A 24001-nucleotide genomic window follows, 5' to 3' on the forward strand; every position below is an offset into this window, starting at 1 on the left:
CAGCGTGAGTTATTGATGGTGCATCACTTTCTTTGGTCAACAAAAAAAGTTTTAACAAACAACTTAATGGAATCAATTGGGAGGGATAAATGTCTAACATTGGTTGTAGAGAGATTTTAGGCGGATGTAAATGCCAGTGGAAAGTTCAATTTTGTTAGGGTTTGGTGCAACTGACTGGTTTGATCAATTGAATCTGGACCCGCAAGGGAAGGAAGAGCGACGGCATATGCAGGAATCTGGAGCAACGGAACATCCGCTGAAGGAAGGAATTCAGCGAGTCGAGAAACATGATGAGGAAGGGAGGGGAGGGGGCGCGTAAATTGCCCTAACTCTTGCCTCATCCCCCCCCCCCCCCCCCTTGTCTGGCCTCTGCAATAACTCCCCGGAAAGCCCTGGAGTCACGCATGGGGACTGGCCCTTGCCGTCACTTTGGGTTATTGTGAAGTCACTTAGTGACCCGGGACGAGAGACGGAATCGCATCGTAACTGGGAGTCGTCTTTTGTGTCGATAGTTCATTGGCTTTACCTCTGATTCCAAGAATCGGATGCACGGTTCTGATGTTTGGAGACCCCTGTTATTTCAAATACAGAGGGCAAAAATTCAGGTGTGTTCTGGATGCCTGAGAACATTTAAACTCCAACGAAGCTTCCAGTAATGAGGTCGTGGCACCGTCTTTCTAAATTCAATGAAGTCTGCTTTCAATTTTCATTCATTGGTATTTAATGTTTGTAAATTTTTATCCTGTTTAATGACGATCATGAAATGGTTTACAAGGGCAGATAATAGAGCACAACAGCACAGAAATAGGTCCTTCGGCCCATCTAGTCCGTGCGGAACTATTATTCTGCCTAGTCCCATCAACCTGCAGAGTATCTCCCCATTTTTATGCCGTGGACACTTACCATTAACTGAGGGGTCTGTGGACACCAAGTTGGGAATCCATTGCCCTCCATCACCCCTGTCACCCACGTACTCATCCAAAACTTATTTTAAACGCTGAAATCAAACTTGCACCCATCTCTTCTGTGGGCAGTATAATGTACCTATCTTATTTCTGACATTAGTATGATCACACGATCAGAGTATGATCCTCTCCCAATGGGATATTCCCTTAATAGAGAATGTCTGTGTGTTATTGTTTAACGTGGGGAGGCTGCTGCGCGGTTCTTGTCAGATGGGGTCAGGGTCTAGTGGCAGGAATACAAGGTGACTGGGGACTCTTTATTGCTGTTGTGTTGTGCCATCATCTTCCACCAGCTCCACCATCAAGATCTTTGTTCTTTCACGTTTCTTGCTCTGTGGCTCCCTGTAAGCAAACAAATCTCAAGGTTATATAATTTATACATTTTTGATTATAAATGTACTTTGAGAAAAGAACAAAAAGTAAGGTAGTGTTGATGGGTTCACGGTCCATTCAGAAATATAATGATAGAGGGAAGAATAAATACAAGCATTTCTGCATGAGTTGACTTTGAGTGTGCACCTTCAGGTGCCTGCACCTCCTCCCTGATGCTAGTAATAAGAAAAGGGTATGTCCTGGATGGCGAGGCTCCATAATGTTGAGACCACCTTCCTGAACCATTGCCTATCAAAGATGTCCTCAATTGTGGGGTTTAGTGCTGAAGCCAGCTGATCTTTCAATCCCCTGCAGCTTTTTCTGAACCTGCATATTAGTGTGTCCATACCAGATGTGGATGCAACCAAATGGAATGCTATCCAAGGTCCATTTGTAGGAATTTGCTAGAGTCTTTGGTGGCATACCAAATCTTCTCAAACTCCTAATGAGATATAGCTTCTTCATAATTGTATCAATATATTGAGCCCAGGGTTGATCTTCAAAAATGTTGACACCCAGGATCGTGAAGTTGTGTCTGTCTCTCCTTCCACTCTGGGCAGTGCATTTCAGACATCACCACTCTCTGTATAACAAACATACCTCTAACACCTCCCCTGAACGTTTGTCTACTCATCTTAAACAGATGTCCTCTGGTGTAGGTGGACTACAGATCATTGCACTGCTATGCACGTTTGTTTTTGCTGTTCCAACGCTGCAGAAGGAGGATATATTTCCAAAATATTTCATAGGCTTTGAGATATATTCAACACAACAAAGTAATTTAATAAACAAGGGTGGCATGGTAGCGTACTGGTTAGCACAACACTTTACAGCACAGATGACCTGGGTTCAATTCCTGCTGCTGTCTGCAAGGAGTTTGAACACTCTCCCTGTGACCACTTAGATTTTCTCCAGGTGCTCTAGTTTCCTCCCACAGTAGGTTAATTGGTCATTGTAAATTATTCCATGATTAGACGAGGATCGGGGGTTGCTGGGCGGTGTGGCTTCAAAGGCTGGCAGGTCCTATTCTGCCCTGTATCTTAATAAAATATAAAGTATTCTTTGGAAAGTTATAAAGATATGATTAGCTCTAATGCAATATATTGATGCAGTGAGGAAGAAGGCACACCAGCAGCTATACTTTGTTAGGAGTTTGAGGAGATTTGCTACGTCACCAAGGACTCTAGCAAATTTTTACAGATGTACAGTAGAGAGCATTCAGACTGGTTGCATCACAACATGGTATGGAGCCTCCAAAGCACAGGATCGCCGAGGTAATAGACATAGCGGGTTCCATCACAGGCACAAAGCTTCCCACCATCCAGGACCCCTTCAAGAGGCAGCACCTCAAGAAGAAAGCATCCCTCACTAAGGACCTTCTCCATCCAGAACCTGTCCTCTTCGCATTACTACCATCAGGAGGGAGGTATAGAAGCCTGAAACTCACACTCAACATATTAAGAACAGCATCTTGCCATCCACCATCAGATTGCTGAATGATCCATGAGCCCATGAACGTTATTTCATTATTCATCATTTGGGCTGTTTGTTCTTTATAACTTTTAATAATTGTTTTTATGTCGTGTACTTTACTGCCTTGTGTTCACTGTATTTTGCTATAAATATAGAATTAATACACTGGAACAATTAAAAAGAAAAACTTTTCATAAAAGTTATGAACTAAATTATTATCGATATTGGATCAGCCTTCAAAATCAAAGGCAGTAGCCCCATACACTCTGTGGCCACTTTATTAGGTAGAGGAGTGGAAGCTGGTGATTTCAGCTGATCTAGCATATCTACTTCAAATGTTGATGTGTTGCGTATTCGGAGATGTTCCTCTGCTCACCACTGTTGTATTGTGTGGTTATTTGTGTTTGCGTCACCCTCCTGTCAGTTTGAGCCAGTCTGGCCATTCTCTAGTCTCTCTTGTCAAGAAGGTGCTTTTGCCCAAAGAACTGCCGCTCACTGGATGGTTTTTTTTTGTTGTTTTTCGCACCATTCTCTGTAAACTCTAGGGACTGTTGTGCATGAAAATCCCAGGAGATCAGCAGTTTCTGAGATATTCAAACCAATGCATCTGGCACCAACAATCATTCCACAGTCAAAGTCACATACGTCACACTTTTTCTCCATTCTGATGTTTGGTCTGAACAACAGCTGAACCCCTTGTCTGCATGATTTTATGTGTTTGATTTGCTGCTACATGATTGGCTGATTAGATATTTTGCAATAGTCTTCACTGTGGAAAACAAGCTGTATGGTAGAGGTTATCGGTGTCGGGGTTATGAAGTGTGTGTATTTACCATTACGAGAGAGAAGGTTCTTGGGAAACTGAAAGGTCTGGAGGTAGCCATCAGATGGTGGATACACCAGGGTTCTGAAAAAGGTGTTCTGAAGAGATTGTGGATTTTTTTCTTTAGATTTTCTGCAGATTCGATCAGTAAAAAAAGAACAATTCACTACAATGTCTCCATCCCTGGTTTAAGTTTTCTTTTATACTCCTCTTTGTGTGTTTTGCATTGTTTAAGAATTCAGATTCTCTGTTCCTTTATTAGGAATGGAGTTTTAATGGGTCGTATTTTGGAGACTACTTTGGCTTTACTACTGACTGCAACGTATATCACAACGAGTAAGTAGATTGGAGTATTTCTTTTTAATGATCTGAAGTTCTTAAAATCTGCCGTTTTGAAAGTTAACCATTAACAACTAACTGCCTTTCTAGTTAGAGAAGGCTTCATGAAAGCAATGACATGAATGGTCAGGTAACCTTTGCAATGCTGATGTTACCCAGGGAGTGCTGGCTGTTAGATCAGGACCTTGAGAGAACAAATGAAGCAAAGTATACCATCCATGTGCATCAAAGAGCAATATAGAGCAGGAACAAGGGCACAGAGATTCTGGAAATCCGGAGTAACACACACACAAAATGCTGGAGGAACGTACCAGGTCAGGCAGAATCTCTGCAGGGGATTAGCACGATATTTCAGGCCATGATTCTTATTCAGGACTGATGAGGTCTCCCACAAGACTAGAGAGGATGTTTTCTATAGTGGGGGAGTCTAGGGCCAGAGGGACAGTTTCAGAATAGAGGGACGTCCTTTTAGAACAGAGATGGGAAAGATTTTCTTTAGCCAGAGGATGGTGAATCTTTGGAATTCATTACCACAGACAGCTGTGGAGACTAAGTTACGGCATAAGTTTAATCTTAAAATTAAAAATTGTTTCTTGATTCATAAGGGTGTCAAAGGTTACAGGGAGAAAGGAGGAGAATGGGGTTGAGAGGGATAATAAGTCAGTCATGATGGAATGGCAGAGCAGACTCGATGGGCCAAATGGCCTAATTCTGCTCCTATGTCTTATCATCTTATGTTCTTTTAAACTTACTGATTAATTGTACCACCACCCTTCCAGGCAATGAATTTCAAACCATTTCCACCTACTATCTTAAAAAAGTTACATTCCTCATGTAACCTTTGCCTGAAGTGATAAATCATTGTCTATAACCCGAACAGAAAGGGTTTCTCACCCAACTAAACCCATCAGAAGAGGCAAAAGAGACTGGGATCTGCAGCAAAGTGCAACATGCTGGAGGAACTCAGTGTTTTCAGGAAATCAATGTTTTGAATTGAGATCTTTAATCTGGACTGGAGGAAGAGTCTCAACCCAAAATATTATCGGCCATCCGTTTACCTCCACAGATGATGCCTGACTTGCTGAATTCCTCCACCATCTTGTGTGTTAAACCTAACTTGCCATAATCTGCATTCTAGAGAAAATAACTCCATATTCTGCAATTAAACCTTATAAATGAAATGCTTCATCCCTTAGAAACATTCCACTAAACAGTTTTGCTCTCTATCTTGCATTTTCACTTGCTAACTAAATTAGTAAATTTGTTTATCATCATTAGTAGTTAGCATAACACTTTACAGTACCAGTTGCTCCTTTCCGCTTCTTGTGGCACATCAAGAGGCAACCTTGCAGTTTCCTTAGCATTTTTGTCTGTATGATATGAGGCCGAGTTGCTAGTTCGATGCTGAACCCAACACAAACGTGAAGCGTGCAAGGAGCCTGCCAGATTCGAACCAGTGACCACTCTTCTGGAAGTCTGGTGCGGATGCCACTACACCACTGGCTGGCTACAGTGCCAGTGACCCGGGTTCAACTCAGGCCGCTGCTATTTGTACACTCTCCCTGTGACCACGCAGGTTTCCTCCCACATTCCAAAGACATACCAGTTAGTAGATGAGTTGGTTGTTGAAACTTGTCTCATCGTTAGGACAGGGTTAAATCGGGAGCCGCTGGGCAGAGTGACACAAAGGGCCTGTTCCACACTGTATTTCTTAATAAATAAATGAAATTAAAGTTTGTTTTACATGCCATGCATACAACGGTGCATTGAGATAGTACAAGGGAAAGCAATAACAGAATGCAGAATAGAGTGTTACACTTATCTGCAGTGCAGGCAGATAATAAATGCAAAGTCATAAGGAGGTGGATAACGAGGTCAAGAGTCTGTTTTATCATTCAAGGGGACTGTTCAATAGTCTTATAAGAGCACAATAGAAGCCTGGTGGTACATGCTTTCAGGCTTTTGTATCTTTCATCCAATAGGAGGGGGTAAAGAGAGGATGTCCAGGTTGGATTTTGGGGTTTATTTCCTAAAGCTAGGTGACCAGAATAATAGGGAATACTCCATATTCCCTTAGTGCATAGTAGGGGGCCATCTGGACCATTGATTCTATGCTGGGCCTCTTCGAACAATCCCACTCTCCCACTAATCTTCACTGTAACCTGTCCTCCCACTTCTCATGCATCTCAACCTCACCCCCCCCCCCCCACACCCCAAGATTCGACCACTTACAAAGAGGCAATTTACAACAACCAAGGGATTTTTAAATTTTCATTTTGGGATACAGCACGGAACAGACCCTTCCAGCCCAATGAGCTGCACCGGCCAGCAACCCACTGATTTAAACACAGGACAATTTACAATGACCAATTAACCTACTAACCGTTATGTCTTTGGTCTGTGAGAGGAAACCATAGCACCTGATGAAACCCATGTGTTCATGGGAAGTACATACAAATTTCTTAGAGATGGCTCTGGAATTGAACTCTGAACTTTGACCCTCTGAGCTGTAATAGCGTCATGGAAGTACCAGGGGGGAAACCCACATGGTTATGGGAGAACATGTAAGTTCTTCACGAGCCGCAAAGAAGGTCAGGATTGTACCCAGGTCACGTATGCATGACGCAGCTGCGCCAACCTTCTAGTTCTCTCAGACTTTGGACTTTCTTTTCTAATTCTAAAATTGAATCCACAGGTTTTGGTACAGCCAGCAAGCTTTGGCAGTCCAACCAGGAGAAGCAGTCACCAGAAAAGAATACATGGAGTGTCAGCCGGTCTCCGAGGGCTGGGAATTCCTTCAACAACGTATTTTATCCACAAAGTAAATAAACAAGCTTGCATTAGATCATAAGTTCATAAGATATAGGAGTAGAATTACCCTATTTGGCCCATTGAGTCTGTTCCACAATTTCATAATGGCTGATCCATTTTCCTATCTGCCCCATTCTCCTGTCTTCTCCCCATCTACCTCATGCACTGACCAATCAAGAACCTTTGCCTTAAATATCTAAAAAGACTTGTGCTTCACTGCTGCCTGTAGCAATGAATTCTACAGATTCACCATTCCCTGGCTAAAGAAATTCCTCTTCATCTCTATTCTAAACGGACATCCTCCTATTATGAGACTGCGTCCTCCAGCCTTAAACTCCCCCACCATAGGAAACACCTATATCAAGGCCTTTCAACATTTAATAGGTTTCACTGAGATCCCTCATCATTCTTCTGAATTCTAGCGAGTACAGGCTCAGAGCCATCAAACACTCCTCATATAAGTCTTTCAATCCCTGAATCATTTTCGTAAACCTCCTCTGAACCATCTCCAATGTCAAGACATCCCTTCTTAGATAAGGGACCCAAAACTGCTCACAATACCCCAAGTGAGGCCTCACCAGTAGCTTATAAAGCCTCAACATTGTATCCCTTTTTTTTTATATACTAGTCCTCTCAAAATGAATGCTAACATCACACTTGCCTTCCTCACCACCAACTCAACTTGAAAATTAACCTTTAGGGAATCCTGCACAAGGACTCCCCAGTCCCTTTGCACCTCAGATTTTTGAATTTTCTCTCCATTTAGAAAATAATCTTCACTTTTATTTCTTCTACCAAAGTGCATGTTTATGCACTTCCCGACAATGTACTCCATCTGCCACTTCTTTGCTCATTCACCTAATCTGTCCAGTCCACCAACAGCCAACCAGAAAAGACCCCCTTTGTTCCCACTCTTTGCCTCCTGCCAAACAGTCAATGGTCTTCAAATATAAAAACTGAAAATACAAAACCTTCTACCAGACAATCTCTTCCATTTTTATTTTAAGCTTAAACAAGACTTTCCTTTCAGGGTATCTCAGGACGTATAGAATTCTGAAGGGGTACAATTATTACCTTTCAACCATCAAGCTCTTAAATCAGAAGTGATAGCTTCATTCAACTTCACTCACCTCATCACTGAACTGTTCTCAGAACCTGTGGACTCATTTTGAAGGGCTTTTCATCTCACTTTCTCAATGTTTATTGCTTATTAATTTAATACTGTTTTTTTTTCTTTTTGTATTTGCACAGTTTGTTGTCTATTGCACACAGGTTGTTTGTCTTGTGTATGGTTCTTCATGGATTCTATTGTGTTTTTCTGTATTTGCTGTAGATGCCTGCAAGAAAAATAATGCCATCATACTATATGGTGACATATTTGGACTTTGATAATAAATTTACTTGGAGCTTTTGAACTTTAAGCTTTGACTGCACAGAAGTTTTCCCCATATCACAGCCAGATGATAACAGGGAGCATAGGTTTTGGATAAGGGGAAGAGACTTATCCTCATAAGGATATAAGGGGGATCTGAGGGGCTCTTCTTTACCTGAAGGGTGGCAAGCACGTGAAACACGCTGGCTGAGGGATTGAACACAGAACACAGAATACTACCACACAGTCTAGACCTTTTGACCCACAATCTTGTGCCAATCTTTTCACCTACACGAAGATAAATCTAACCTTCCCCTCCTACATAGCCCTCCATGTTTTCTATCATCCATGTGCCTCTCTAAGAGCTTCTTAAGTGCCCCTAATGTATCTGCCTCTAACACCATCTCTGTATAAATAAGACCCAAGTTCAATCCTGACATCTGGTACTGTCTGTGTGGAGTTTGCACGTTCCGCCTGCAACCCTGTGGGCTTTGGTTTCCTCCAACATCCCAAACGTGCACATCAATAGGTGAATTCGCCACTGAAAAGTACCCAAGTGTGTAAATGTTGCAGGTGCTGTGGAAGGAATAAAATAGAATTAGTGGACAAATTGTGGAAATGACTGGTCTTATTTATTTTATTTAGTTTACTGTTTTAGAGATACAGCACAGAACAGGCCTACCTGGCACTTTGAGTTATGCTGCCCAGCAACCCACCTATTTACACTAGCCTAATCACAGGACAATTTACAATGGCCATCTAAACTACTAACCAGTATATCTTTAGACTGTGGGAGGAAACTGGAGCTCCCGATGGAAACCCAAGCACACAGGGGAAGGATGTACAAACATCTTATAGAGGATGCCAGAATTGAACTCTGAGCTCTGATGCTCCCAGCTGTAATAGCATCATTCTATCTGCGATACTACCTAGTGAACCTAAAACCCTGTTTTCATGCCGTGTCATTCTGTGTGATCTTAAGATATTGCTTCCCATCTTGGTCGAGTAGGACACTCATCAGGATACTGGGGAGAGTTCCTAGTCTTTTCTGGAGGTGCTTCTCTGGTCTCCTCTAGGCTCAGTTTGAAATCAAAATGCTCTCCCCTGAGATTTTACCATTCACCTGTTACAATTGTGGAAAGCCAGTGGAGTAAGGAGATTTTGATAACTGTAGCTTGAAAAGTTAGGAAGCCATTATTTTCTAGAACCCATTTGTCTACATTACATTCCAAAGAATGGAAAATGTTTATCTTCTCTCCCTCTCACTCTCTGTCTCTCTCTCTCTTTCTCCCTTTCTCTCTCCCTCTGTCCCTCTCTCCTTCCCTCCCTTACTCTCCACCTCACTTGCTCTCTCCCTCATCCTCTCTCTTCCTTCTCTTACTATCTTTCTCTCTCCCTCTTACACACTCTCTTTTTCTCCCTCTCTCTTACTTTTTATCTCACTGTCTCTTTCTCTTCCCCTTTCACACACACACCCATATTTTCTCCCTCTGTCCCTCTTTCTCACCATCTCTTTCAGTCTTTATGGCTCTCCTCTACTGCCCACTCCCCTCCCCCTCTCCCCCCTCTCTCTCTCTTTGCTCCCCATTCATACCTCTCTCCTCCCTTTAAATCAGAGCATTGTGCAGCCAAAAGTTTGATAACCTTTGTTGGATACCTCACCGGCAATGTACCCAAATCAACGACTCATCACTGCTATTCCTCAGCATTACATGACATCTAATTTAAGCTTTATTTCCCTTGAAGAATGTAATCCCAATGACAAGAATCTGAAAGCTTGTGCTCTGGAAGATGAAATGAACAAGACAGCCTGTCTGATGATCGAATGCTGCTTCAAGGATAGGACTGAAAATTCATGCTTCCACAAAACAATAGATCGTAAGTCATTTCACATATGCTGTCTTATTTTAGGAGTGTTTTCAATTCGTTTGGAATTTTCCCTTTTGTTCTCAGTGGGATTATTTGGGTTCTGTCGGTTGGAACTCCATGCTGTGGCTTGCTAATCCTCAATGCGGTACAGTGGGGCCTGTGATTGATGATGGCACTCCCCACTGTAGTATTGCTGTTGCATTTTGAACAGCAACTACTGCTCCTGAAGACCACCTTTCACACAGTAGAGCATTCCAAGGGGCATCACTGGAAATCGTCGGCAGAAGTGACACTAATTTTGTCAGATTAATTTAAGAGAACTTTTTTTAAGGAGAAAACAGAAATAGAGATGTAGAGAGGATGTTGAAAATCAGGGGCTTCCAATATTCCATATTTCTCTATGATATAGAAGGAGGCCTTTTGGCCCATCAAATTGAGGCTGGCTCACTGACCAATCTTGAATTAATTTCAAGTACAACTTCAAGTTTATTGTCATTCATCTGTACATGTGTACAGACAGACATACTTTATTGATCCCGAGGGAAATTGGGTTTCGTTACAGCCGCAGCAACCAAGAATAGTGAAGAAATATAACAATATAAAACCATAAATAATTAAATAATAATAAGTTAATCATTCCAAGTGGAAATAAAGTCCAGGACCAGCCTATTGGCTCAGGGTGTCTGACATTCCGAGGGAGGAGTTGTAAAGTTTGATGGCCACAGGTAGGAATGACTTCCTACGATGGTCAGTGTTACATCTCGGTGGAATGAGTCTCTGGCCAAATGTACTCCTGTGCCTAACCAATACATTATGGAGTGGATGGGAGACATTGTCCAAGATGGCATGCAACTTGGACAGCATCCTCTTTTCAGATACCACCATCAGAGAGTCCAGTTCCACCCCCACAACATCACTGGCCTTATGAATGAGTTTGTTGATTCTTTTGGTGTCTGCTACACCAACCAGTGTATAGAACTAAACAAAACAACGTTCCTCTGGGACCAAGGTTAAAAGCACTCTACATACAGCACATAAAATAATATTGACACAATAATCTTAACAGATAATAAAAAAAATTCTGTAGATGTACAAGTTGACATGAAGTGCTTATTTGACATGTTGTTACATATACAACAGTATAGTTCTACTAGCACTATTATAAATGATATTGTACTGGGTGGTAGCAGGGGTTCAGTAGTCTCATATCCTGGAGGAAGAAGCTGTTCCCCTGTCTAACAGTCCTTGTTCTTATACTGCGGTTCCCTCTGCCTGATCGTAGGAGGTCAAAGAGATTGGGAGGGATCCCTGACAATCCTGATGGCTCTATCAACACAGTGCTTCCAATATGTGTCATAGATGGTGGGAGAGTTGGGTTTATTATCACTGACGTGTGGAGTGAAATTTGTTGTTTTGTAGCAGCAGTACAAGTGCAATATTTTTTAAAAAACTAGAAGTTCTAAATGAATTATAAAAGAAATAAGTAGTGCAAAAAGTGTGGCAGTGTGTGTGGGTGCATGGGCCATTCAGAAACCTGATGGTGGAGCAGGAGCTGGTCCTAAAGTAAGCTAACCTGTGATGACCCCATGGAATACAAATGATTTATTTTGTTTAATTTATTGAGATATGATACGGAATAGGTTCTTCCAGCCCTTCGAGCTGCGCTGTCCAGCAATCTCCAATTTAACCGTAGTCTAATCACGGGACAACTTACAATGACCGATTAGCCCACCAACCGGTACGTCTTTGGATCATAGGAGGAAACTGGAGCACCTGAAGGAAACCCATGCAGTCACGGGGAAAACATACAAGCTCCTTACAGACAGCGACAGGAATTGAACCCGGATCGCTGGTACTGTAAAGCATTGTGCTAACCTCTATGCTACTGTGCTATCCCAAATTATAAGCAAGTGCAATATAAAAACATTTTCCAGAGAATAAGTTCATATAAAAGTGATTCCTAATGTGATTTTTTTTCTGTTTTTTAGGACCGCTGCAAGTATTGACTATTCTGGGAATTGGGATATTGGCAGTGCTTTGTGTTGCAATTTGCCCATACCTGTGTTGCGTGGTACTACAAAAGACGTGAGTAGGTTTATATATTAAATGGACAGTATTGCAGTACTGGTGACATAAAGACACTACAAAGCATGGCGACCACCTGATCTTTCCATTATCAAAATCTACTCCAGGTTTTCCACTTCTTACCTCGAGTTGTGGCTTGGTATGTTTTCTAACTTCAAAACATTAAATGAATTCAAGGAGGACACAAGAGTCTGAATGCAGGTTTAACTTTGCCTTTACTTTAAGCAAGGTGTGCATGTAATGACCTATGCAAATAATGTACTTTTACTTATAACTCATAATTATTTATTTAAACAAACAAAAGTGCTTAATCAACCAATATATATCTACGGGATTACTCAAGTATTATTGAAATATTAAATACACAACATTGCTCATCTGTAGTTTATCTGTAGCTTACTTGGTATTTATTTATCTATCTGTCTATCTATTAATTTGTTTAACACACACAAAACGCTGGTGGAACGCAGCAGGCCAGGCAGCATCCATAGGAAGAAGCACTGTCAACGTTTTGGGCCGAGACCTTTCATCAGGATCCTAACCCTGACGAAGGGTCTTGGCCCAAAACGTCGACAGTACTTCTCCCTATAGATGCTGCCTGGCCTGCTGCGTTCCACCAGCATTTTGTGTGTGTTGCTTGAATTTCCAGTATCTGCAGATTTCCTCGTGTTTGCTTTATTTATTCGTTTGTTTGGATATTTATTTATTTATTTGTTTGTTTGTTTATTTATTGGGATACAACATGGAAAAGGCCCTTCCAAACCTTCGAGTCACACCACCCAGCAACTCCCAATTTAATGCTAGCTTAATCACAGGACAATTCACATTGAACCAATTGACCTGCCAACATCTTTGGACTGGGAGAGGAAACTGGAGCATCCGGAGGAAACCCATGTGGTTACAGACAGAATCTACAACCACCTTACGAGCAACGGCGGGAATTGAACACATAGTGTCACCTGTGCTCTAAAGTGTTGTGCTAACCACTACGCTACTGTGCCGCCCCATCTTTATTACCTGATCATCTGTAGTTTGTCCCTAGCTTACCGGATCTTTGTTCAGGTTTACAATATTCCAGTCTGGACAACATCGGTGTAAGTTTCTTTTGCCCTCCCTGGTTCCTATGAATGGACCCAGATGAGAGGTGAGGGGATTCCCGTTGCCTGGGAGCTTTGGAATTCTTGTATAAATTTACCTGTCTTTCTTGAATTTAGCTAATTTCTAATATATTACTTTCTCAAAGCAAACTACCCTGTATGTATCTGAATAAATCAGTATGAACAGTTTCCAGCCCCTCACTACTCCCTCAGAGTGAAATCTTGGATCCTGAAACATAGAAAACCTACAGCACAGTAAAGGCCCTTCGGCCCACAATGCTGTGCCAAACGTCCTTACTTTAGAAATTACTAGGCTTACCCATAGCCCTTTACTTTTCTATCCAAGGGTCTCTTAAAAGACCCTATCATATCCGCCTCCACCACCATCGCCAGCAGCTCATTCCACGCACTCACCACTCTCTATGTAAAAAACTTACCCCTGACATCTCCTTTGTACCTACTTCCAAGCACCTTAAAACTGTGCATACTCGTATTAGCCACTTCAGCCCTGGGAAAAAGCCTCTGACTATCCACACGATCTTGCAGATGACACCAAGATTGGGGTGTAGTGGACAGTGAATAAGAGAATTGGACCAGCTGGAAAAATGGGTTGAAAGATGGCAGATGGAAATTAATGCAGACGAATGCGAGGTGCTGCACTTTTGGAGGACCACCATGAATGGCAGGGCACTGAGCAGTGTGGCAGAACAGAGAGATCTGTGAATACAGATCCATAATTCCTTGAAAATTGTATCTCAGATAGATAGGGTCATAAAGAAAGCTATTGGTGCATTGTCCTTCATAAATCAAAGTCCTGAGGACCGTAGGTGGAGTATTATGTTGAAGTTATGGCCTCATTTGGAGTATTGTGTACATTTTTGATCACCTATCCACAGAAAGACATCGATAAGATTGAAAGAATACAGAGAAAATATGCAAGGATATTGCCGGGACTAGGGGACCTGAAGTTGAATACATTATGATTTTATTCCCTGAAGCGTAGGAGAATGAGCGGAGATTTGACAGAGGTACACAAAATTAGGAGGGGTATAGATAGGGTGAATAGAGTAGACCTTTTCTACTGAGGTTGAATGAGTCAAGAACTAGAAGTAACTTTTTAACTTCCTGACTTTTTGTGCGAGGACGAACATTTTACTTTGTTGGATATCCGATAAGGCCCCTGGACTTTTTGGTTGGCGTAAATTAATCATGGAATACATTACTTTGGACATTTTGACATGTATGGTACACTCAAAAACAAATAGGTTCCATAAAACATGGCAACCTTTTCTGCAGTATATAGATGTAAACCTGTCTGCTATACTAATAAGGGCTTTTGTATAGGATGTTGTGGTGATGTCTATATTTTGATGGAAGTGTTCTGACAGCTGATAACTGTGAGGGGAAGAAATGTAAATGTATCTGGAATTTGAAAGTTTAGTTATGCTGAGCAAAACAAAAATCTTAAAAAGTAAATATTTAAGGAGAACCTGAGAGGAAATTTCTTCACTCAGAGGGTGGGATGAGTGTTAAAAGAATTGCCAGTGGAAGAAGTTTTGTGGGTTCAGTTGCAGCATTTAAGAGAGGTTCGGATGGGAGGGGTACGGTGGGCTATGGTCCAGGTGCAGATCAATAAGACCAGGCAGAATAACAGGTGCAGATCAATAGGACTAGGCAGCACAGATTAGATGGGCCAAAGGGCCTGTTTCTCTGCTGTAGCTCTCTATGACTCTATGACTTGTGGTGTTCTCTTCTGACAGAAAAGTTAACTCGTTGCTACGCAAAAACAAAGACGTTGAAGATGCTAAACTGAAGGATATGAAAGTTGGGGGTTATGTCTTTTCTTTACTCAAGAAACAGAAGGAAAGACAAAAGCTGACAAAAGGTATTGTACCAGCATATATATCTATAGATTATATAGATGACCAGTTGTGGAGGGTGTGTGTTTCAGAATACTGATATCAATGTTAAAGTCAAAGTCAAGTACAGGAATGACAGGTCCAATGATAATCTTACTTGCTACAGCATCACAGACATATTGAAGTATGAAGTTCAAAGTAAATTTATTATCCAGTACTGTACAGAGGCATATGTCACCATATACTACCCTGAGATGTATGTTCTAGCAGACATTCACAGTAAATACAAAGAAACACCATGGAATCATTGGAAACAGTAGATACAACAGAGTCTTTTATGAGACTCTTAGATAGGTACATGGAACTTAGAAAAATAGAGGGCTATGTGGTAGGGAAATTTTACGCAGTTTTTAGAATAGATTACATGGTCAGCACAACATTGTGGGCGGAAGGGACTGTAATATGCTGTGTTCTATGTTCTATGCTCTTAAAACCTTCACACTACAAAGAGAGACAACCAGTGTGCAAAAGACAAAAAATCGCACAAGTGAATAATTAATTAATTATAGATAGATAAAGGACTGAATGAATAAGCAATAATTATCGCAGACGTGTGTCCTTAAATGTGAGTCCATAGATTGTGGAATCAGTTCAGTGCTGGATTGATGTTATCCTGTCTGGTTCAAGAGTCTGATGGTTGAGAGGTTCTAATTGTTTCTGAACATGGTGTGGTGGTCCTGAGGCTCCTGTACCTCTCTCCTGGTGGCAACAGTGAGAAGAGAGCATGATCTGGATGGTGGGGTCCTTGATAATAGATCTCCTTGTAAATGTGATAGGGAGGGCTTTACCCGTAATGGACTGGGCGGTATCCATTACTTTGTGTGAGCTTTCCATTCAAGGGCTTTGATGTTTCCATACCAAGCTATGATGCAACTAGGCAATACACTCTCCCCCGCATGTCTATAGAAGTTGGTCAGTTTTAGATGACATGTTGAATCTGCACAAATGTCCAAGAAAGCAGAGGCGCTGCTGTGCCGTCTTTGTAATGGCAGTTACATGCTGTTCTAGGACAAACCCTCTGAAATGATGACACCAAGGAATTTAAAGTTGCTAACTCTCTTCACCTCTGATCCCCTGATGAGCACTGACTCATCGCACCATATAAGCAGTATCTACAAAAAAATATATAAGTTATACATAAATACTGCACAATTTTTACAGGAAAACATAATTCAAACAAACAATAATATCCATTTTAGTGCAAAATGGTCAAAGTGGACATAGTATTGCCAAACTGTTTTGATTAGTGTTTTGCCATTTGGTTCATGGACTGAATGGTTGACAGGAAGTAGCTGTTCCTGAGCCTAGTGTTGTGGGTCTTCATGCTTCTGTACTTCCTGCTCAACGGAATCGAGAAGTTAATAAATCATCAGTTAGTAACTCATCAGGGGTGATTGATAAGTTTGTGGCCTAAGTAGAAGGAGATGAGTTATTAACTTCAAACTTTCTGCATAATCACTCAAGGAGTTGACTTGCATGTGCATGTAACGAAAGCTGTATAACTCATCTCCTTCTACCTTAGGCCACGAACTTATCAAGCACCGATCTGTGGACATTTTCTGGAGGTCCAAGATCCGTATGCTCCACGACCGCTGGACTAAGTGTGTAAATGTAGGAGGGGACTATGCTGGAAAATAAATGTGCTAGGATTTCTAAAATTGACTCATTCTATTTTAGGCCACGAACTTATCAATCACTCCTTGTATTATCTTTAGAGAATGTCTCTCTGGTGCTTCCCACTCTCTCCCCTCTTCCCAATCATGATTCCCCTTTTCCTGCCCCCTTCCCACCCTTAGTCCGTAATAGAGACCCATATCAGAATCAGATTTATCATCACTCACATATGTCATTGTGTGTGTGTGTGTGTGTGTGTGTGTGTGTGTGTGTGTGTGTGTGTGTGTGTGGTATTTATGTGGAATGGGTTGCCATAGGAAGTTGTTAGGTCAAAGGGATTGTTTCTATGCTGAATCATTTTGTAATCTGTATTAATAACCTCATAGAATGCACTGAAATCTGACTTTTATATCTAATATTTAAATGCCTGTTTGAAACTAATATTACTATTGTTTATTATCCCTAGGCAAAAAATAATCTTCCTACACTGAAGATCCATAAGCAGATTTTTGTATGGAATGTCCTTTTCCTAAATTGTGGGAAAACTTTTAAATAATTGATAAAATAAGATCAATTGCCATTCTGTTACTGGAAATAGATATTTGTGGGGGAAGATGGGTGAGGGGTATTTGAAAATAAATTAATTCAAGTTTTTGAAGAATATAATTTACCTTGTGAAGATATTGCGAGAATAGGCCATGTGACCCTGAAGGTTTTGTGAAATCAGACTGTCTCGCACATGCTTTCCATGTTACTTTGAATTTCTTGGTGCTGAATAAACGTCAGCCTTTGTCATGAAGTGTCTCTCAAGATCTAGAACATTTACCACATGTTCCAGGGAATCACGCCACTTTTTATTAAACAAGTTAAGTCAAGTCAAGTCAAATCAAGTCACTTTTTATTGTCATTTCAACCATAACTGCTGGTACAGTACACAGTAAAAATGAAACAACGTTTTTTAGGACCATGGTGCTACATGAAACAGTACAAAAACTACACTGAACTATGTGAAAAACAACACAGAAAAAAAACTACACTAGACTACAGACCTACCCAGAACTGCATAAAGTGCACAAAACAGTGCAGGCATTACAATAAATAATAAACAAGACAATTGGCACAGTAGAGGGCAGTAAGTTGGTGTCAGTCCAGGCTCTGGGTATTGAGGAGTCTGATAGCTTGGGGGAAGAAACTGTTACACAGTCCGGTCATGAGAGCCCAAATGCTCCGGTGCCTTTTCCCAGACGGCAGGAGGGAGAAGAGTTTGTATGAGGGGTGCGTGGGGTCCTTCATAATGCTGTTTGCCTTGCAGATGCAGCGTGTAGTGTAAATGTCCGTAAATGTCTGTAATGGCGGGAAGAGAGACCCCGATGATCTTCTCAGCTGATCTCACTATCCGCTGCAGGGTCTTGCGATCTGAGATGATGCAATCTCTGAACCAGACAGTGATGCAGCTGTTCAGGATGCTCTCAATACAGCTCCTGTATAATGTGATGAGGATGGGGGGTGGGAGATGGACTTTCCTCAGCCTTCGCAGAAAGTAGAGACGCTGCTGGGCTTTCTTTGCTATGGAGCTGGTGTTGAGGGACCAGGTGAGATCCTCCACCAGGTGAACACCAAGAAATTTGGTGTTCTGTACCGAGGAGACGTCGATGTTCAGCAGGGAGTGGTTGCTCCATGCCCTCCTGAAGTCAACAACCATCTCTTTTGTTTTGTTCACATTCAGAGACAGGCTGTTGACTCTACACCAGTCCGTTAGCCGCTGCACCTCCTCTCTGTAAGCTGACTCGTTGTTCTTGCTGATGAGACCCACCACGGTTGTGTCATCGGCGAACTTGATGACGTGGTTCGAGCTGTGTGTTGCCGCACAGTCATAGGTCAGCAGAGTGAACAGCAGTGGACTGAGCACGCAGCCCTGGGGGGCCCCCATGCTCAGTGAGATGGCGTTGGAGATACTGCCTCCGATCCGGACTGACTGAGGTCTCCCAGTCAGGAAGTCTAGGATCCAGTTGCAGAGGGAGGTGTTCAGGCCCAGTAGGCTCAGCTTTCCAATCAGTTTCTGAGGGATGCTGAGATATGTTGAACGCTGAAACAGAAAAGAGTGCAGAAAAACAATATAAAGTTGTTGCCAGAGCTCAAGGGACAGTAACAGGGAGCGATTGGTCAGCTGGAGCTTTATTCCATGGAGCTGAAGAGATGGAGGAGTGATCCTCTCAGAGAGAGATCCTGTTCCATCCCCTCAGAGAGAGATCCTGTCCGATCCTCTCAGAGAGAGATCCTGTTCCATCCCCTCAGAGAGAGATCCTGTCCGATCCCCTCAGAGAGAGATCCTCTTCCATCCCCTCAGAGAGAGATCCTGTCCGATCCCCTCAGAGAGAGATCCTGTTCCATCCCCTCAGAGAGAGATCCTGTCCGATCCTCTCAGAGAGAGATCCTGTTCCATCCCCTCAGAGAGAGATCCTGTCCGATCCCCTCAAAGTGAGATCCTGTTCCAGCCCCTCAGAGAGAGATCCTGTCCGATCCCCTCAGAGAGAGATCCTGTTCTATCCCCTCAGAGAGAGATCCTGTTCCATCCCCTCAGAGAGAGATCCTGTCCGATCCCATCAGAGAGAGAGATCCTGTCCGATCCCCTCAGAGAGAGATCCTGTTCCATCCCCTCAGAGAGAGATCCTGTCCAATCCCCTCAGAGAGAGATCCTCTTCCATCCCCTCAGAGAGAGATCCTGTCCGATCCCCTCAGAGAGAGATCCTCTTCCATCCCCTCAGAGAGAGATCCTGTCCGATCCCCTCAGAGAGAGATCCTGTTCTATCCCCTCAGAGAGAGATCCTGTTCCATCCCCTCAGAGAGAGATCCTGTCCGATCCCATCAGAGAGAGAGATCCTGTCCGATCCCCTCAGAGAGAGATCCTGTTCCATCCCCTCAGAGAGAGATCCTGTCCAATCCCCTCAGAGAGAGATCCTCTTCCATCCCCTCAGAGAGAGATCCTGTCCGATCCCCTCAGAGAGAGATCCTCTTCCATCCCCTCAGAGAGAGATCCTGTCCGATCCTCTCAGAGAGAGATCCTGTTCCATCCCCTCAGAGAGAGATCCTGTCCGATCCTCTCAGAGAGAGATCCTGTTCCATCCCCTCAGAGAGAGATCCTGTTCCATCCCCTCAGAGAGAGATCCTGTTCCATCCCCTCAGAGAGAGATCCTGTCCGATCCCCTCAGAGAGAGATCCTGTTCCATCCCCTCAGAGAGAGATCCTGTTCCATCCCCTCAGAGAGAGATCCTGTCCGATCCCTTCAGAGAGAGATCCTGTCCGATCCCCTCAGAGAGAGATCCTGTTCCATCCCCTCAGAGAGAGATCCTGTCTGATCCCCTCAGAGAGAGATCCTGTTCCATCCCCTCAGAGAGAGATCCTGTTCCATCCCCTCAGAGAGAGATCCTGTCCGATCCTCTCAGAGAGAGATCCTGTTCCATCCCCTCAGAGAGAGATCCTGTCCGATCCCCTCAGAGTGAGATCCTGTTCCAGCCCCTCAGAGAGAGATCCTGTTCTATCCCCTCAGAGAGAGATCCTGTTCCATCCCCTCAGAGAGATCCTGTCCGATCCCATCAGAGAGAGAGATCCTGTCCGATCCCCTCAGAGAGATCCTGTTCCATCCCCTCAGAGAGAGATCCTGTCCAATCCCCTCAGAGAGAGATCCTCTTCCATCCCCTCAGAGAGAGATCCTGTCCGATCCCCTCAGAGAGAGATCCTCTTCCATCCCCTCAGAGAGAGATCCTGTCCGATCCTCTCAGAGAGAGATCCTGTTCCATCCCCTCAGAGAGAGATCCTGTCCGATCCTCTCAGAGAGAGATCCTGTTCCATCCCCTCAGAGAGAGATCCTGTTCCATCCCCTCAGAGAGAGATCCTGTTCCATCCCCTCAGAGAGAGATCCTGTCCGATCCCCTCAGAGAGAGATCCTGTTCCATCCTCTCAGAGAGAGATCCTGTTCCATCCCCTCAGAGAGAGATCCTGTTCCATCCCCTCAGAGAGAGATCCTGTCCGATCCCCTCAGAGTGAGATCCTGTTCCAGCCCCTCAGAGAGAGATCCTGTTCCATCCCCTCAGAGAGAGATCCTGTTCCATCCCCTCAGAGAGAGATCCTGTCCGATCCCTTCAGAGAGAGATCCTGTTCCATCCCCTCAGAGAGAGATCCTGTCTGATCCCCTCAGAGAGAGATCCTGTTCCATCCCCTCAGAGAGAGATCCTGTCCGATCCCCTCAGAGAGAGATCCTGTTCCATCCCCTCAGAGAGAGATCCTGTCCGATCCCCTCAGAGAGAGATCCTGTTCCATCCCCTCAGAGAGAGATCCTGTTCCATCCCCTCAGAGAGAGATCCTGTCCGATCCCCTCTCAGAGAGAGATCCTGTTCCATCCCCTCAGAGAGAGATCCTGTCCGATCCCCTCAGAGAGAGATCCTGTTCCATCCCCTCAGAGAGAGATCCTGTCCGATCCTCTCAGAGAGAGATCCTGTTCCATCCCCTCAGAGAGAGATCCTGTCCGATCCCCTCAGAGAGAGATCCTGTCCGATCTCCTCAATGAGAGATCGTGTCCGCTCCCCTCAGAGAGATCTTGTCCAATCTCCTCATTGAGAGATCCTGTCAGATCCCCTCAGAGAGAGATCCTGTCCGATCGCCTCAGAGAGAGATCCTGTCTGATCTCCTCAGAGAATGATCTTGTCCAATCCCCTCAATGAGAGATCGTGTTCAATCTTCTCAGAGATGTATAACATCTTACTGGGCAGAGTTAGGATGAATGCACTCAGTCTTTCTCCTAAAGCTGGGGAATTCAGAGCTTGAGGGTACAGGTTTAAGGTGAGAGGGGAGAGAGTAAATAGGACCTTGAGGGGCAATGTTTTTACACAAAAGGTGGTATGGATGTGGAGTCAGCTACCAGAGGAAGTGGTTAAAGGTGGGACAAAAACAATTTCTAAAAGACAGTGGGGCAGCTACATGGATTACCAAGGTTTAGAAAGTTATGAGGCAAGTTCTCTCGAATGGGACTAGTTTGGATGGGGTATCATGGGCCAGTTGTACTGAAGGGCCTGTTTCCATACTATATGTCTCTATAATCTCTACGACACTGAATATTTACTGCTGAAGGCAGCAACACAACAGTTTGGATTGAGGGCATTAGATGAATAAAACCACAGCTGTTTGGAACTCAGACCCTGAACATGTCAAGACCCAAGCAACATCTACATGCAGAAGTTGGAGTCACTTTAGTTCTGGTCACTATATGTTGAACCCTGTCCGGTTAGTTCTGATGATTGGATCCACTCCCTTGGGGAACAAGACAGATACAGCATGTTATCCAACCTTCAATGTACCAGCACAACCACTGGCCAATTGAAGAAAATGGTTTTTGAAGTTCAAGGCCTTGGTCCTGGCATGACATCCATTTTCCTCAGGCTGTAGTCATCCCTTGCCTACAGAAAGGCATCTGAAAGCACTGGAAAATTACCACTAATGTTCTCCCCTTTAAATCTTCCAATCTCACTGAAAGGAAGGAAATCCCATTGAGATGTCCTGGGGTACCAAAAGTTTTGGATAGAGTGGATGTAGAGACAATGTTTTCATTAAAGATGAAGAGAAATAAAAGATTAGCTTTATTTGGCAAACATGAAGTAGTGTGCAAAAACCTTAGGCACGTATACATATATAGCCAGAGTGCCTAAGACTTTTGCACAGTACTGTACATTATTTCTTTCCAGTTACCAAGTAACACTTAATACTACCGAGCTAATGCAAAGCTAAGTATTCTCATTTGTTTCCCAACCACCCTCCTATTCTAACCAATATATTGTACTTTGCTGCATTATACGAGGGGTGATTGATAAGTTCGTGGCCTAAGGTAGAAGGAGTCGATTTTAGAAAACCTAGCAAATTTATTTTTCAACATAGTCCCCTCCTCCATTTACACATTTAGTCCAGCGGTCGTGGAGCATACGGATCTTGGACCACCAGAAAGTATCCACAGCAGGGGTGATTGATAAGTTCGTGGCCTAAGGTAGAAGGAGATGAGTTATACAGCTCTTGTTACATGTACATGCAGTTCAACTCTCTATGTGATTATGCAGAAAGTTTGAAGTTAATACCTCATCAGGGGTGATTGATACGTTCATGGCCTAAGGTAGAAGATGAGTTATTAGCTTCAAACTTTCTGCATAATCACTCAAAGAGTTGACCTGCATGTCCATGTAATGAGAGCTGTATAACTCATCTCCTTCTACCTTAGGCCACGAACTTATCAATCACCCATCTGTGGACACTTTCTGGATGTCCAAGATCCGTATACTCCACGACTGCTGGACTAAGTGTGTAAATGTAGGAGGGGACTATGTTGGAAAATAAATGTGCTAGGTTTTCTAAAATTGACTCCTTCTACCTTTAGGCCATGAACTTATCAATTACCCCTCGTATATATGGTACCTAATACTTTTGCACACTACTGTATCTCTGCATAGCACTGAGCAGAGAGCAAGTTTGTAAATCTGACGGGAGCAAAGGATGTTGGGTAATGGTGAGCGAGGGGTGCCACGGGAGGGGTGTGGGACAGATGGCAGAGGAGTGCCAGGAGTGGGGAGGCGCGCAGGTGCAGACACACCCAGCCCTGAAACACCAGGTAAGGTCATTTGATTCCAAACAATTGGTTTATTGACCAATACAGAAATTCTCTCTGGTACTTTCTGCTCCCTCCTCTCTCCCTTTATGTTTTCCCAACAGGGATCCATATCAGAAGCAGGTTTATCATCACTCACATATGTTAGGAAATTTTTTTGCAGTAGTATAGTGCAATACATAAAATTACTACAGTACTGTGAAAAGTACTATGTATATGTGCTGAAGACTTCTGCACTGTACTGTACATCGAATCTTCAAAACAAACAGTGAAATGCGCTGTTTCCATTAACCACCAACACAGTCCTCCAGTGCTGCCATACATCCGGTGCCAACATAGCATGCCCACAATTTACTGACCCTAACATATGTCTTTGGGATGCTGGAGGAAACTGGAGCACCTGGAGGAAACCCACAAGGTCACAGAGAAAAACATACAAACTCCTTGCAGACAGCTGCGGGAATTGAACCTGGATTGCAATAACTGCTGCCGTGCCATCCTGCTGAGGCTGCAGTGATGTCACGCCTTTCATGTCAATGTTTTAGAGAAGTCGAGGAGATCTCCCCAGTTCCCTGACCAACAATTATCTCTCGACAATGTCTCCTTAATAAAATGACAG

General features: G+C 43.3%; 1 protein-coding gene across 1 annotated transcript; it reads left to right on the top strand.

The window, feature by feature from the left end:
• Positions 1–558: 558 nt before the first annotated feature.
• LOC140734047 (uncharacterized) lies at positions 559–17515 on the top strand. The gene is made up of 7 exons (XM_073057632.1): positions 559–605; positions 3896–3969; positions 6668–6793; positions 9902–10033; positions 12013–12109; positions 14967–15091; positions 17206–17515. Exons 1-7 carry the CDS (start codon positions 559–561, stop codon positions 17214–17216), a joined length of 612 nt encoding a protein of 203 aa, XP_072913733.1. The 3' UTR covers positions 17217–17515.
• The last annotated feature ends 6486 nt before the right edge of the window (positions 17516–24001 follow it).

Source organism: Hemitrygon akajei, chromosome 10 (genome assembly GCF_048418815.1).
Source record: "Hemitrygon akajei chromosome 10, sHemAka1.3, whole genome shotgun sequence".
In the NCBI taxonomy this organism is placed as follows: domain Eukaryota; kingdom Metazoa; phylum Chordata; class Chondrichthyes; order Myliobatiformes; family Dasyatidae; genus Hemitrygon; species Hemitrygon akajei.

What these genes read in the sequence shown, in the direction of transcription:
- LOC140734047 (XM_073057632.1), top strand. Translation starts at nt 559, where the DNA reads ATGTTTGGAGACCCCTGTTATTTCAAATACAGAGGGCAAAAATTCAG. An exon ending in TACAGAGGGCAAAAATTCAG is followed by an intron (nt 606 to 3,895) that starts GTGTGTTCTGGA and finishes TTCCTTTATTAG; the next exon opens with GAATGGAGTTTTAATGGGTC. An exon ending in CTTCCACAAAACAATAGATC is followed by an intron (nt 10,034 to 12,012) that starts GTAAGTCATTTC and finishes TCTGTTTTTTAG; the next exon opens with GACCGCTGCAAGTATTGACT.